We start from the raw sequence: 16,722 nt of genomic DNA on the forward strand, positions 1-16,722 counted from the left end.
ATAAACAACCGAATGTCTGTCTGATATGCATGCTGAAACAGTGCCCAAATTTGGAGATGACTGACATTACCGCTATGTCTTAAATCCTACAATGACATCACTGATACCGCCGCCATGGTAATAACGGCGTGTTGAAACCGTGCCCAAATTTGGAGATGACTGACGTTACTGATACAGCTGCCGTGGTAACAGGCGCATGCTGAAATGGTGCCCAAATTTGGAGACGAGTCAGATGACTGACATCACTGATACGTCTTAAATCCTAGTATCCTACGAGACAATACTTTCACCTCAGTACACTACACACCACAACAACGGGCAAGGACTAGTTGTTTGTAAACAAGCATTTTTCCAAAAAATAAAATAAATGTCACTATTCCTGCTGAATTTATTTAACATACTGGTGATCTTACAGTTTATGTACAGTATGGTAACACTTTCTATGCATCCCCGGTCTATAATGCATTATAATCTTTTGTAACACTATAATTATGAGTATTTATATAGGCCTAACTATAAAGCATTCGGTCAAGTATCAATCTTAATAGTTACTGGTCACTCAGGCTTCTTTAGGCCAGGATCATATTATAATACTCATAGTTGTAATAATACATGAGGCTATAGTAATTAATAGAATAATCGCTATTATATAGTGTAATGAGTCACTATAGAAGTGATTATTGGGTGCTTTAACCCATTAAAGCACAACTTTGTTTTTTTACAACAAGGGTTCATATTTTAGATAGTCATTAGAGAAAAGAAAAGATGAGTGTTAAAATGTTTTCATTTACTTCTTTTTATTGTTTTAGTGATTTTAACGATTTTGATTTGCATGCATACCCCCAGGTTGGGAGCATGCATGCAAGTGGCTAAATATGTCTTTTTTACACACAATCAGCCCATTCCCAAGATGCACCGCAATCTTTCATGGGCAGATGTGACTTATGGGGCTGGTGTAAAAAGACATATTTAGCCACTTGTACGCATGCCCCCACCCACTGAAATCAAAATACTAAAATCGCTAAAACAATAGAAAGCAGTAAATCAAAACATTTTAACACTCATCTTTTCTTTTCTCTAATAACAATCTAAAATATGAACCCTTGTTGTAAAAAACAACAACAAAGTTGTCCTTTAAATGTATTAATTCAAGAACAACAAAAGGTTGCTGCCTACACCTTCAAGAATGTAATTTATTAAAGCACAGCAATGACCACTTATATAGTGACCTATCACACTATAATGCATTATAGGCTAACATGATAATAACACAGTAATACAATTATTACTATGGCAAATTGGCAATTAATAGGCTAACTTTATAATCCTTGGGGTAAAGAAGTATGTCCAGCATTTATGAAATATAATAAATAACGTATATATAATAAAATGTTTTAATTAGTGTTATGATTATTATTGTTGTTGTTGTGAAGCGTTATGAACATGTATCAGTTATTCTACCTATCATTTTACAGTGATATAAGCCGATTATAATGCATTGTTATAAGTATGTTTATGCATAGCAAGTGAAGTGTTATCGTCACAGAGGCGACAGAATGTATCCTCCCTCAGCATTTATCCATAACCCTTGTGAGGCACACACACGCATGCACGCACACACACACACACACACACACACACACACACACACACACACACACACACACACACACACACACACACACACACACACACACACACACACACACAGACAGACAGACAGACAGACAGACAGTGGCTCCCCTGAGTAACATCTGAAGCGGTTGTGTTGTCAGCTGGGTGCGAGATAGCAATGTGTTGTTAGCTTAGCGAAAGGGTTGATAATGATGATAATAATTCAATAACGTTGGCTTCCAGAAGAAGACCCCACTTATTTGGACACATGATAGGCAGAACCACTACGAAATGACAAAGGGAACGAACACGAGGTGAGCAGACAGACGCCTTTATGTGGGTTTTATTGACAGACAGCAGTCTCCCGTTGGCTAGCAGCAGCACGCTAGCCAATATTGTAGCTAAGAGTTGCTAGCTCAAAACACACAGCTGTGACAACAGCTATGTATGGCATGCCTGCTATTTGCTGATGGTAATGAGAATTAACTGGGATAGTTTCTCTCAGCGCTATGGCAATAAGCTCACGTCGTATTATGATTTAACGTTTCAAGTTCACACAAATGAACTCAAACCCAGACAGCTCCGTGTTAGTTTGTGTGGTATTATGTACAGCAATGTAATGTGCCAGACAATAGTCTCGAGTTCAAGCTTAATAACAGCTGCCTCTGCCTGGCACCTTAATGACATGGACCCATGGCATACAGTACATGTCCCTTCAGTTGATGTCCTTATTTATTCTCTATCACTGACTGCTACAATGATTTTCAGATGTCTCTATGGAAGAAAAGGCAGAAAATACTCATTAAGTGATCACCACCAATCCAATTGTTGATAGGATAATGTAATAATAATACCTGGAATTCATATATTTTCTAAGTACTCAAAGTTGCTTTACATACACATGTTTGTGGGGGCCAGGGAAAACTAATGGTTAAAATAGCTCCCTTTATATTATACAATAATTGGTCAAATTTGCTGGGTTCTCAAAGACCCTTTAAAGACAGGCAGATAGCTTACATGCATTAGATAATGTACATTTGCGTATTAAGAGTCTGTGTGTCATGTTATCTTGCACTAGCCGTATGTGCACTCAAAGGACATTGTTTAACTGCTATATCATTATGGTGGGTTTACATTATTTTGTGTGGCTACAAGTAAACAAAATTCAGAAAGTTGACCCATTTGCTGTGTGTCAAAACTAAAGGCTGTATTATCTTGATGATGTGTTATCTGAGGGCGAAAGAGAGACAGCTGTTTATCAGTTGGCTGTGCTCTGCTGTGCATGACTTGGACTGCCACAGACACGTCTGACTTATTTTGAGGAAGAGAGTAAGTTGCCTCATCAGCAAACGGACACTTCTTGTTAGAACAGTGCATCTCATAACTTTCTTACAAATTACCCAATTCAGATACAATTGTGAAATGGTTTCTACTTGATGAATTTCGAGCAAGAAGCTCTTCCTCAGACCTGTAAGCCTCAGTCTTCTCTTGAAGTCTGAGGGGAGAGCCTTGTGCTTGAAATGTCACAGCAGAAAGTAAAAATACTATAAACGATTATTGTGACAAAAGAAATCACGATTTAAGATATCACGATATTATAAAAATCCATTATCCTGGGGTGGAACATTAGCCAAAAAATTGCAGATCTACAAGCTCACAACGCGCTGCTTTTTGTGAGCTTGCTTGTATATCGGCAAATGTTTGGCAAAGACATTTGATAGAGTGTGTATATTATAAGTACCTTTTACCAATTATAGGAGGTTTAAATGGAACCGGATATGCAGCTTGGCAAATAAAAGGTGAATTGATCCCAGTGCATGACGGAGGACGATATCACGATAATTTCAAACATCACGATACGATTATCGTGAGTGATTATCACGATAAACGGTAATATTGATTATCGTCCCATCCCTATTGGTGTGTGGATCTTTCTGTTCAGCTATATATGTTCAGTCTGCTACTGTAAACTTACTTGCTTACATCAATTATGTTTTCTTTCCTCTCAGTTGGGCCTAACCGTTCCAACCTGTGGGAGGGCAGAGCAGAGCGTGAACATTCTGCTCACCCATTCATCCCTCGCCCTTGAACCTCGACACCATCAGCCTCACCCCCACGGCCACTCTCTGGACATTGTAACCATGACAACAGGGGAGTGTTGCCACCTGCCCGGCTCACTGTGTGACTGTGCTGGCAACGCAGCCCTGTCAAAGAGCGTGGAGGAAGCGGGCAGCGATGGGTGCCAGGCGCAGTATGTCACCCAGGTCACAGCCAAAGATGGACGGCTGTTGTCCTCTGTCCTCAAGCCAGTTTGCACACAGAGGTAAGTCCTAGTCTGATTCTATGGATTTCTGCTTAGGCGAGGGTGTGAGGGCATTAACCCATTCAGGCCGGGAACACATTTTGCTGTTTGGGAGGGGCTTACAGTACATGTACAGTATGTAGCAACGTATTTGTTTTGTAGGCTAATTTCTGATTTAGCCCTATTCTATAGGTTAGGCCTAAATGGGTAAATCTGTTAATGGTAATGGGCCTTGTTGATAATAGCTTAGTGGATTAATGTATATTTTATAATATTATCATTTATATCTGCAAAGTATCCAGTAACTAAAGTTTTCAAATAAATGTAGTGGAGTACAAGTACAATATTTGGATCCGAGATGTAGTGGAGTAGAAGTAAAAGTTTTGGAAACTGGAAATACTCAATTAAAGTATGTTGAATACCTCCAAATTTTACTTAACTACAGTGCTTAAGTAAATGTACTTAGTTACTTTACACCACTGTTGTCTTGTGACTGAGAATACAATCTGATCTTTGTGGTAGAGGCCCAATACATTGTTCTATGCACTCCTTAGCTGCTGGAGCCAGCTGGACAACTTGCAATAGCTTCACTGTCGACCAAGGCTGTTAATTGCTTTGCGTAAGGACAGTTGGTGACAGTTACCCCACCCTACTGTATGTGCATGTTCCTCTTTATCCTAGCAAATATTGATGGACGTATATGATGTACCTCAGTCACAACCATGCCTAATTAGCAGTTACATTTGTGTTTGTGTACATTATGTTCATCCCTTCAGTTTATTCATTAACACGGTTAACAGACTCAACTGGGTCTGAACTCTGAAGCCCTTGGCAGCGACCAGTTTTCCATCTGTTTTGTTGTCCTATATGTACTGCATAGCAAGAAAATGTAGTACAATATAGTTTGTTTATATTGTCACGGCCGGGGCATGTCGTCATTGTAGTGAGGACGGGACATAATTTGATAGCTGACAAAATCTAGCTGATACAGTACCTTTGTATGTCCCACGCCTCAGTGGAAAGTCCAATATAAATGTACATAGAGGGTGCACATTAACACATTTTACCACATCATGGTGCATGTGTAACCCTAGTCTTGTCCGCTTCCCTGCTCCTTGAGTGGTAGTCGTGCTTGTCAAGCCTCCCTCGTCGGCTTGCCCCCTCTCATTCAGTTCCCCGCAGAGGTAGTTGATTGCACGCAACGTCCAGTCAGGCTATTGGGAACAACTTTGGGCACTTAGCAGCATTTTACTATCCGTGAAAATGTGTGTCAATTGAGTAATGTAAATATGTTTGATTGACGAAAGGCCCAAACTACACAGTTTACTTAGAGGACCCCCCTCCCATTGATTCCAGCAATACAATAATTCAATTATAAAATTACTGAATTGTTAGATTAATGAACTTTGCAGCCACACTGATGCCCCCAAATTGATTAAATTTAGTATGTGTTTGGTTGGGAAAGAAGCCTAGGCTAATAGCCATACCACTGAGCAATATTTTGTTGGCGAGTTTGGAGTGCTTGTGTACTTGGAGACATCATGGCTTGGCCATTTTAATTATAACAGTTAGTTAATAACTTAAGCTTCAGTTCTATACAGTATGTGCTGTTTGACATTGTAATTTGTGATATAACCACCAGTATCACCAGAACATTATATACAGTCAACAACATACAGTATCAGGGCTGCAAACATGATGGTAGAATATCTGCAAAAAGTACGCTGCAATATCTGCAACCATTTTTGAAGATTATGTTAAAATATCACCTTATCGCATTCGTATGAGTCACAGTGCATGGGATTCACATTACCTGAAAGTGAAGGACACAATCTTTTTGCATAATGACCTGTAACATTCGCGACCACAAATGGGCCCTTCAAAAGTAACAGACAAATAAACAGAACAGCATGATGTCAAAAGCAAAACCTGAGGCTTTACTTAATTGAAACCACCACCAACTGAAACAGGCAATGACGGCAGCAGGTGTTTGGTTACATTTTGCACCTTTTTTTACAGACGTGTCAATTAATTTACTTAGGTCGCACTGGTGTGCTTTTCAAATCAGTGAAGATGTGTATTTGGTTCAAGTGTCTCTCTCTCTCTCCCCACCTGTGTCTCTCCACCTCTCTCACAGTGTGCAGTAGGCTACAGTACAGATGACAAACAGCTTTTGAAACAAAGCGCCCCTTGTCATATTGCAAGAAAATATGCCTGTATCCCCCTGACTACTGTTTACAGTGTTAACAGGGAACAGGCTGGTTGTACCAATCTCCATGGTTTTATCCGCTTTATTGTCTCCACCAGCCGAAGGCATGGGGGAGAGTATGTTTTCGCCCCTGTCCGTTCGTCCGTGTGTCCCTCCAGTTTGTTACCAGCTAATCTCTGGCGCCGTTGGCCCGGCCAAAATGAGTACACACACTCCCTCGATGCCAATTCAGAACCTCTGCCCCCACGTTTTTCAAATGGCCCTGTTCTAGCACCACAATGAGGCCGATGTTTGCAAAACACATTTCTGTACACTACTCTTATAGCGATTTTGTCCAGAAAACCTACAAATCGGTAGACAGTATCTCTACAGTCATGTGATCAACATGTATCTGTCTGATTTTCCATATTCCATCCTGATTGGCTACAATTGGCTTCCAAAGTTTGCAGGATTGCTCCGTTTTGAGCAAAATTCCTGAAATTATGAACACAGTATGCAATCTTGGTGAAATTGGGCATGCACGTTCCAGGAAGAAATGCCACTTCAAATTTCTCAAATCAGACTCATGGTGGCGCACTGGCGCTATAACACCCAGGGCAATTTGTGTTTTTACCTTTAACTCCACCGATAAGTGGAAAACTTTGTATGCGCAAAGGATAAACCTTTGCCCTGCATTTTTCACATTTGCCTTTTATAGTGCCACCAGGAGGACAACTTATGCAAAACACATTCTTTGCTATTACTCCATCAGATTTTCTCCAACAATCATGCAAATCAGTACACAGTATCTCTAGTCATGTGATCAAGTCCGATCCGTCTGATATTTCATATTCCATCCTAATTGGCTAATATTGGCTTCCAAAGTTTGCAGGATTGCTCCGTTTTTAACAAAAATGCCTCAAATCATCAACGCAGCTTGCGATTACCGTGAAATTTGCCACACATACTCCCACTACGTCAAGGAACAAATGCTAGCCTTTTCACATTGGCCAGTTATAGCGCCACCAGCAGGTAGACTGATTGGCGAAGAACACATGCCACCCTTTTTACATTCTCCACCAGGAGGCTTGACCTGGTGGAGACCTGTGCTCAGAAGAGCACTGTCTTTCTTTTTTTTTACTTTTCTTTTTCAACCTTTTTTTGTCTCTGCTATGCTTGGTTCTAGTCTTCAGTGATATTGTTTACATGTGTAGTGGTTTAGTATTGTGTAGCTTTTTTTAGTCAGACTGTCGGATCCAGTTGAATGAGACTGTGCCTGTGAGTCGATACGCCTCCTTTTTCACACGCAAGCAACTTTTAGCAAACAAAAACTGACGAGCTCCATCTAATTCGTTACCGAAAATCAGGATAAGGCGGCGAGACTCAAGCAAGAGCAGGAGCATCCTTAATGGAGAAATGTGAGCAGATCAGGAATAGATTTAAACCCTACCTACCATCTGTAGTCATGGGGAAAGAATGTCTGGTCAAAAGGACAGACAAACTCTTCACACTGGTGAAGGAGCAAAATGAACGCAACAAAGGACTCCCAATTTGTTGCGCTTCACGAAAACATGGCTACAAGATAATATTCCCGGTTGAATTGTTGAACCAGATGGCCTCACAGTGGTGTGGTCAGACCTGCTGTATGCCAACATTAAGGACTTGAGGCTTAACGGTTCCACAGCTCTTCACACTTTGGTTCATCAGACCATAACCTAATCAGGCTTGTAACCACGTCCATGCATGTGGTTGGGAGACAGACAATCAGTCAACACTGGTCAGAGGAGGAGCAGGAGCTGAGGGAGTGTTTCAGGAAAACAGACTGGCAGACTTCATCGATTTCAGGCCTAGAATTATTGAATGCTTTCACTATTGAAAAATAGCAGATATACAAGCTCACAGCGCTGTGAGCTTGTAGATCTGCTATTTTTGAAAAAGTTGTGAAAAGTGTGTGCAAATCTTTGAATATATGTATTTTCAAAGCGAACGTTTGTAACTCAAATTTTGCTTTTGGGGGGTCCCTGGAACTAAATATTTTGAGATGGGGGTCCGTCACGTCCGTGGCCAAATAAATATCATTTTGGTGGTCCTTCACATGAAAAGGTTTGAGAACCACTAGTCTGTTCTCTCAAGAACAGACTAACTGAGCTCCATTTAAGTGAAAAGGACCTTTTCTTTGACGATGGCTGGCCAGATTGCTGACATAGAAACATAGTTTTGTTTTTTTTTACCTTAGAAAGATTCAAAAGACACTTCGGGTCAAAATTCAAATTTTCACAATTTTTCAAAAAATAGCAGATCTACAAGCTCGCAGCGCGGCACTCTGTGCCGTGCTGTGAGCTTGTATATATCTGCTATTTTTCAATAGTTAAAGCACAATAATGTGTACCCGTTCTCACCATGCATGTTGACTGATGTTCTCTGATCATTCCTGTGTTAACTTTGAGAGCGCCATCTCCGTGCTCACAAATATTTAGTCCCAATATCCCAAAACGTACTTCACTGAAAACACCAGTGTAATATTTATTCAGGCTTTCTCATCCGCTCTTTTTGGGTCACAGTCACAGGAGATTATTTCAATTCAGAAATTACAAATGTTATTGATGTAATTGCACCCACTGAGGTGAAGGTGGTCTCTGGTAAGGAGTTGTGTCTAAAAAACTAATCTCTATTATTCATTTTGACATCTATAAAGAGAGACTGCATTTATAATTTGTAACTGAGAAATGCAAAGCGGTCCTTCTCTGATATCACCAAAAACAATGTAAAACATAAAAAGAAATCTTCAGGAAATTAACCCATGCAGTCACACAACGATGCTTAACTATTAAGAAGGGCATGTGCCTTGCCTATGCAGCAGGCAATTCATGTACATGTATTTACCAGTTATTTAACCTTTAGCTATCCTTATGCTTTAGCTATTTAAACTAGACCAGGTCAACCTGGTTGTGCCAGACCCCCTGTCTGTCATCATCATTTATGACATCATGCCTTTTGTAGGCATGTCATCATCATGTCATCATCATATATACCCTTTATATAGAAAACCCGGACAGACCGACATTTGCTTATGTAGGCCTACCCATTTCATGGGTCTGGCAAAAATAGCAGATCTACAAGCTTGTAGCAAGATTTGAGTTAGAAATGTTTGTTTATCTTTAAAAATACATACAGTATATTCAAAGATTTGCACCAATTTTCACGACTTTTCAAAATAGCAGATATACAAGCTTGTATATCTGCTATTTTTCAGTAGCTAAAGTATTACATTATTCCAGGCCTAAATGGGTTAACGGTAAGTATAAACACAGCTTCTGTTTCTGTCTTTCTTTCAGTGACGGTCCCATCTGCAGAATTTGCCATGAAGGAGGTAATGGAGAGGGACTCCTGTCCCCCTGCGACTGTACAGGCACCCTGGGAACCGTTCACAAGAGCTGCCTGGAGAAGTGGCTCTCCTCCTCCAACACCAGCTACTGTGAGCTCTGCCACACAGAGTTCACCATCGAGCGCCGACCAAGGCCCCTCACAGAGGTAACAAAGGTCAATGCCTTTCGCCTCTGTACTTTTCTCTTTCCTTCCTTCCTTTTTTTTGTTACATCATCTTGTTCTTTTTCTTTCTTTTTCTTTTACCCCTTTTTTTATTCAGTGCAAACAATCAAACATCTCAATGATTAAAGATATTCCCAGTGCACTTTTTTTTAAACCTCAAGCTGCCGACAGACAATCCACAGAAAAGAAAACAGACAATGACAGAACATACAACAACATCATGTACTTCAACTTGAGGTGGGATGAAGAGCCCCACATTTTCAACCAAAACTAACAAACCAAGAAAAAAAAAAGAAAGGCAATCTTGTTCTTTTTCTTTTGCTCACTGATTCCAAGAAGAGTGCCTCATCATCATATACTGTGGTTTTACACTTTACAGTGACTTGTCTGTCTCTTCCTTCCGTTCGCCTGCATCTGTGTCTTTTTTTTTATATAAAGATATGTTTTGGGGCTTTTATGCCTTTATTGATAGGACAGTGGACTGACAGGAAACCTCGCCTCTGACACATCCACCTTCTGTCCCTTGCAATGGCTCTCTCTTCCTCTTCCACAGTGGCTGCGAGACCCAGGCCCTCGCAATGAGAAGAGGACACTGTTCTGCGACATGGTGTGTTTCCTGTTCATCACACCCTTGGCAGCGATCTCAGGCTGGCTGTGTCTGAGGGGTGCCCAGGACCACCTTCAGTTGAAGAGCCGGCTGGAGGCTGTGGGCCTCATCGCCCTTACCATTGCCCTTTTCACTATCTACGTCCTCTGGACCCTGGTAAAGTCAATCAGACAATGCTGTAAATGCTCCTTTGAATTTAAGTAGTTACAAGGTCATTATCTGATGTAATATGTCTTAACTCACTTAGTGCCAAACGACTTTCAGATCAACTATCTCACTATTTTTATTTTTGTTTTTTATTTTTTTTCAAAAAAATATTTTTGGACCCCATTAAATCTAGTAAACATGATTTCAATTGCGATTTTGCATGTTCCACCCCCATACAACCCCATCTTTCATACAGGGCAGCCATCTTTGCTTACATAACATGTAAAACATAATGGCTATTTTCTCAAGAATGCCTGAACGGATTTCCAATCTGATTTTTTTGTTTGAAAGCTGTGAACAGCCTGCACAAACATGGTGCATGATCTGTGCATGGGCGTGCATGATCTGTGCACTATAAATTACATGGAAGTCTATGGAGACTTAAGGCGGGGAGATCCCAAAGAAGGCATATTTAAATGGCAGTAAATGTGTTTTTAATATGTGGGTTGATCGGTCAATCAGGGCTTTTATTTATAAAGATGTTCAGGAGAAACTGCCACACACTGGGTGAAGATGGTAATTGCTGTCTCTATTTACACATTTTGGCAGGAAAAAAACAGGATTGTTCTTATAGAGTAACAAAGTTTGACGTAATTTGCACATCCTACCTGGTTCACGTTTTTTTGCCCCCCATTTTGAATTCCCATAGACCTTTTTCATATTGTGTCATATAAGAACTGTGTTCCAAACATATACAAATGATCTCAGCGGTTTGACTCCTATGCATATGAAGAAAACGGTAATGTTACTGTTGCCGAATTAGTTAAATCTTCCCCAGAAACAGACTGTATCAAATATGAGTGACTGACTATCATAAACCATACAGATCCACCTCCCCGACAATATCGCAAAGACCGTTGTTTTACGTTTTAAGATGACTCAATGTTACTCTCCATAGATAAATTACTTCCGTGAACCAGGGGATGAGCGAGTGTCGTCATGACTTCGTTACTCTATACCACACTGTTCTGTATCAGAAATCAAACTGAAACTAAAAGGACTATTCATAAAAGTATGACAGCAGCCCTGGCTTCAGAAAGCCATACGCGTCCTTTGGGCTTGTTTAGTTTTATATTAACCATGGCTGAATAGATTTACAGCATTGAAACGTCCCTCTTTCATCTACAGGTATCGTTCCGCTACCACTGTCAGCTTTACTCTGAATGGAGAAGAACCAATCAGAAAGTACGTCTGCTCATTCCTGATGCCAAGGGGGCTCACTCTACCCAGCATTCCTTGCTAGCCACCAAACTGATGAAGAAGTCTGCAGATGAAAGTATAGTATGAGGTGAGCTGAAGATGGTCACGGTGGAGAGAGCTCATAATGATGATGAACGCTATCATTAATGGACAGGGGCTTTCTTCATTCAACATTGCCTCCCAGCTAGACTTTAAAGAAGCGCTTGTGGATGCATTTGTCCCCCCCCCCTTATCCCATCAGCACTTATTTATTCACGTCTTGTTTTGTTTTGACATCTTCAGCGATGCCAGCATACTGATGCAGAAATTTGTATTAAGTCTATCTAGCCTCTGATGTTTGTCAAACTTGTTCAAGAGAAGGGAACAGCAGCGTATGGTAATGCCAAAAGATCTGGGGAAGGTGTCTAAAGACACTAGTGATGATGATGAAAAGAAGACCAAACGCTGAAGTGTCAAGTGGATTATTGTGTCGTCATATCATCATCCTTCTTTGCTTCAGAAAGCGGTCCTGCCATTGGTCGTTCACAATTGAATACAAACTTTTACAAAGTTTAGAAGCATCATTAGTCTTGGAACTTTTTCCATCAGGCCTATGTCTTTCTCCCAACAAAGAGGGCTAATTGCTACAAAATCATAACAATGGCGGTGCATCTTGTGTCCAATCTGGTGCACTGTCTGCTTCAGATAACTTGGACATTGTCAACCAGCTGACACCAGGTAGAAGAATGTCTCAATTATAACTTCAGATGTGCTAACATACACATTGGTTAAAATACAATTTTAATCATTAATATTAGTTTTGGATTGTAGCTTTAAGCCATGAAGGAAAGACGGACATGAGCATTCATCTGGGTCATAGTAGCTGGGAGAGTAAAACCTCCCAGCACTATAATGTACTCCATCATATTTTCTGTACACATTTCATTTAGTCTTGCATTCATTTCCCCCTCTTATCATCCAAGCAACGATGGTGGTGCGATAATGGTAACGCCTGAGATTGTGCAATAAAACACTATGGACAGTGTGTGCGTCACCATACAAGAAAGAACTGCTAACAACATGCACAATTCTGCATGCATGCACTGTTTAAAACTACTCTGGAAAGAAAGTTTCCTTTCTTGTCCCTCTTTTGTGATGTAAAGCGGTTTTATTTTTGCTTTTCCATTTTCTTTTTGAAACCACTGAAGAATGAACAACTATACAACTCCCTGTTAGCTAGTGTTGTACAGCATCCTTATGAAGTGCTATGCCAAGCGCTTTATTCCTGCCTCTGCTTCACTCCTATTGGTTGGTAGGGCTCTCAAGTGACATTGATGGGCACTGTGCTTCAGACAAAGTTGATATTGTTTCAACTTGCCACTAGCTACTAAAAAAAGAGAAGTGTTGAAAGTATAATATTTCCATAGGAAATTAATGACAAAAAAACACCTGTATTTTTTTTGTCTCCTTTTTTACAGGTTTTCGGTTGACAGACACGCAGCCTTAAAGAGCAGATGTGTGTATGTATAGGGTTAGGGTAAAAGAAAGTACTAATGTACATGCCTTTTAAGGGAGCAGTTTACACAAGCATTACATGTAATTTGGTGGCTGATGCGAAGAAGTAAAAGCATACCTTTAATCGGAAAATGAAGTGAATAACCGTAGGGTGATTTAATTTAATTATTTTGTTTCCTTTTCTATAATGACGTGAGGTCTGTGTGAATGTGTGTGCATGTGGTCTATGTGTGTGGTTCGTTGATGAAGGATTGGAGCATACAGGAGATTCATACAAGCCTGTCCAGATTTTGTACTAACAATTGCTCCTCTCTCTTGATCTACGCTCAGCTACTTTTAATGTGTGTTCTGTTTTTGTTGTCGTGTTTTGACCAATCAAAGCCAGCTCTCTGTTTCAGCTATGACCAATCAAGTCATCAGTATTCTAATGGAAGTCCAGGGGATTTTGAGATTATGTTAGTACCAGTAGTGTTTGGTGGCAGATTATTCAGAATTTAAGCCACTATTAAGTCATTTCATGGTGGATACCTTTTATTGCAAATGCAAAAACCTCCATCAAGGCCAAATCTCCTTTTTCTTTTTTTTCTCTTTTTTTTAATTATAAATCAAATGTACTTTGTCACACAACAGTTTTTCCAGGTGTAAAGAAGTGGATGAAATTAGTTTTTGTGCAGGCTCCATCATTCATAGTTTTCAGGAAGGAATAGGGGGCAGAAAGATGGCGAGCAAGGAGAAAAACATAGGCAAAAAATGGGTCAGTTATTACAATTTCAGTTGTATTATGACCGTTGGGTTTCAGTTCCTTTTAAGAGGTGCCACTTCTGTTTGTTACACTGTGTTTCCCTTTTAGACGTGTGACCCCACCCTCACACTGCAAAATACAGGTAAATCTTTACACTCTGGATTTAGCAGTGTACTTACTTACTCTTAGTCTTTTTGTCTTCATTGTACTTTCAAATGAGATCGATCCATTTTTTTTACAGGAAGTCAATATTAATTGTGAATTGAAAAATTCAGTTGGGAACCTTAACTGTGGTGTACAGAGGCCAAAAGTCTGGATTTTATGCACACTTTTCTATGTTTGTATTATGTTTATTTAGACATTTTATTTTATAGAAATCATGCTTGAACAATATTTGAATTGTGGAAAAGGTGTGTGTGTGTGTGTGTGTGTGTGTGTGTGTGTGTGTGTGTGTGTGTGTGTGTGTGTGTGTGTGTGTGTGTGTGTGTGTGTGTGTGTGTGTGTGTGTGTGTGTGTGTGTGTGTGTGTGTGTGTGTGTGTGTGTGTGTGTGTGTGTGTGTGTGTGTGTAATCGTACTAACTGATAACTTATGCTTGTAGTAAAACAGTGGGAAATGTGTCAGTGATATATGTAACTGTGGCTCTGCAAAAATAATTAGTACACCAGCCAGACCAGTTCACTGAGTTGTTGACTCAATCTTCTGAACATTTTGTTGACTTGTCAACACAAACTATTATCCCCTTCTACTACAAGTGTTGATTTTCACTCTAAATAAATCCTGTAGTCTAAAATGTTTTATTTTTAATTTGCAAGAATAGGTCATATATTGTGTTAACATACTACATACTTGGTGTGGTGAAGCCAGTTATTGTCCACGTCACTGCTTTTACCCAGCAGATAAGATAATGTCATAATCGAATCATCTAATGGGTAGATTGCCATGAAACGTAATGCACTCAGCAAGGATGCAACCTATAATGAATTTGGCGATGCCATGGCCTTTCCTTTAGTGCCACCCTTGGGTAACACTTCCTACTTGTCTAATAGGCGTGTTGCCATGGAAACTTGCTGAAAATATTCATGCTCCCTGGAAGATGAACCCCAACTATTTGAGTGACCTCATGACCATCCTGTAGCACCACCCTCAGTCCAAAATATCACCTTTTCACACAATCTAGATTCCACAATGAACCCTACTGATTTAGGTGACCCCATGCCTTTTCACTTACATTTGGGTGTAAGGAGCAGCACTGGCTACAGGGGCTGCTAGTGGGGTTTTTAGTCTCTTAGTCTTGTTTTTATTTCTATTTAGCTGGTGAACGTAAATGGAGAAGTCTTGGATCCATCAGCCACTGTGACCAATTAGTGCAAAAGCTAGTTAGAATCTATGACTTTAACCAATAATGTCCTGAAATCAGCTGAAAAGAAAGACGACAAAAAGATGACAAAATTTAGATGCGCTCAGAAGGCTTGCCTGCATTGTGAGCTTATGAGTCATCTCTGACTGACCATGTGTTTGCCATTTGTAACTGGCTCTCTCTTACCCACAGAGATTTTTGCGTGACCGCAGTGTGACAGTATAACTACATAGTTAGTGTGCAGTTAAATAACAAAATTGTGTTTGCTTACAGTAAACCTTAAAATAAAAAAATAAAAATGTGTAATTAAATATAGGAGATTGTATGGACCAGGAAATTGTGTCTCAACTAATTCAAGTTGAGAGAGCTGTGACAGTAGTTTTTCTATTTATATTGGAAGTCTGTACAAGTTGCCTACAAAATATGCAACACTGCTCTGTGAGTGGACAACAGACCTGCTTACTCCTTTCAGTGTTTATTGCAGCTATCTAAAACCGTAACAGACCCTGTTTCCTCCAAAGAAGCATTACGTCTTTGTTTTTAAGCATCAGGTGGCACTTTGATCATAATATAATGGGATTAGTTTGTTTATATAGCTTCCTCGTCATGCTAATCCAGAAAGGGATTTTAAATCTTTTCTTTCTTTTTTGTTAAATAAAAAGCAACATGGTGTGCATACCTTTTTTTGGGGGGTAAAATGTTTGTTTTTTTAATCAGAATTTTACCACTGTGTGTGTTTGTGTGGACATATTAATGTATATTATTTGTAATTTATGTTTTCAATTACTTTTAGTTTTTAAATATTATGATGTTTATGTTGTGCAGTGGAAAAAGAAAGATGTCTTCACCAAAATATTGGTATTGCAAATCAGCCAAGAAATGTTTGCAAAGCAAATAAAACATGAAGCAACTGTGTGGTTAAACACATTGGCTTATTGGTTTCGTTGTGTTATTACAATGTACAACTGAGTTAATATTTCCACTACAGCATGTTCTATTGTATAACTCAAGGATTAGTCTCTTTGACAAACGAACATGAGGTGTCATCATTATAAGACTGTTTTTCACCACAGCTCTATGTGCCCATTATAACAACACCCAAATAAACAACTGATGCAATTCAGGCAAGGACAGACTAATACTCGGAAGCAAATCTGTCAACAGTTTGATACTGTGTGGGTGTGGAGTCAGAGAATGTCCTCACCCCACCCATTGCATTGGGCAAACATAAGAAGCTTAGATGGAATAAACACCATCTTCCATATGTTGCATTAGGCTAGCAAAGGTTGTGACACCACTGGGTTAACCCTGATAGGGGGCTTTTATTCCCAGCATGTAGGAGATGTTTTGGACATTTTGATCACTCAATGTCAAAGATTAGTTTGTTGTTTTGACTAATGCAACAGCTAAGAGCCATAGGGGATCACACCACATGCCATTCATGCCAATGTTTCCATATGT

General features: G+C 39.8%; 1 protein-coding gene across 2 annotated transcripts; it reads left to right on the forward strand.

Annotated features, from left to right (window-relative positions):
- Positions 1–1,733: 1,733 nt before the first annotated feature.
- Positions 1,734–16,173, forward strand: marchf2 (membrane-associated ring finger (C3HC4) 2). Of its 2 annotated transcripts, XM_080723299.1 has the most exons (6): positions 1,734–1,928; positions 3,624–3,937; positions 9,440–9,635; positions 10,207–10,416; positions 11,596–11,755; positions 13,125–16,173. In XM_080723299.1, exons 2-5 carry the CDS (start codon positions 3,756–3,758, stop codon positions 11,752–11,754), a joined length of 747 nt encoding a protein of 248 aa, XP_080579425.1. In that variant the 5' UTR covers positions 1,734–1,928; positions 3,624–3,755; the 3' UTR covers position 11,755; positions 13,125–16,173. The 2 variants fall into 2 exon arrangements, with proteins under 2 accessions (XP_080579425.1, XP_080579424.1); XM_080723298.1 differs by having other exon boundaries at positions 11,596–16,173.
- The last annotated feature ends 549 nt before the right edge of the window (positions 16,174–16,722 follow it).

This window comes from Nannobrachium achirus (genome assembly GCF_963921795.1).
Source record: "Nannobrachium achirus genome assembly, chromosome: 1".
In the NCBI taxonomy this organism is placed as follows: Eukaryota; Metazoa; Chordata; class Actinopteri; order Myctophiformes; family Myctophidae; genus Nannobrachium; species Nannobrachium achirus.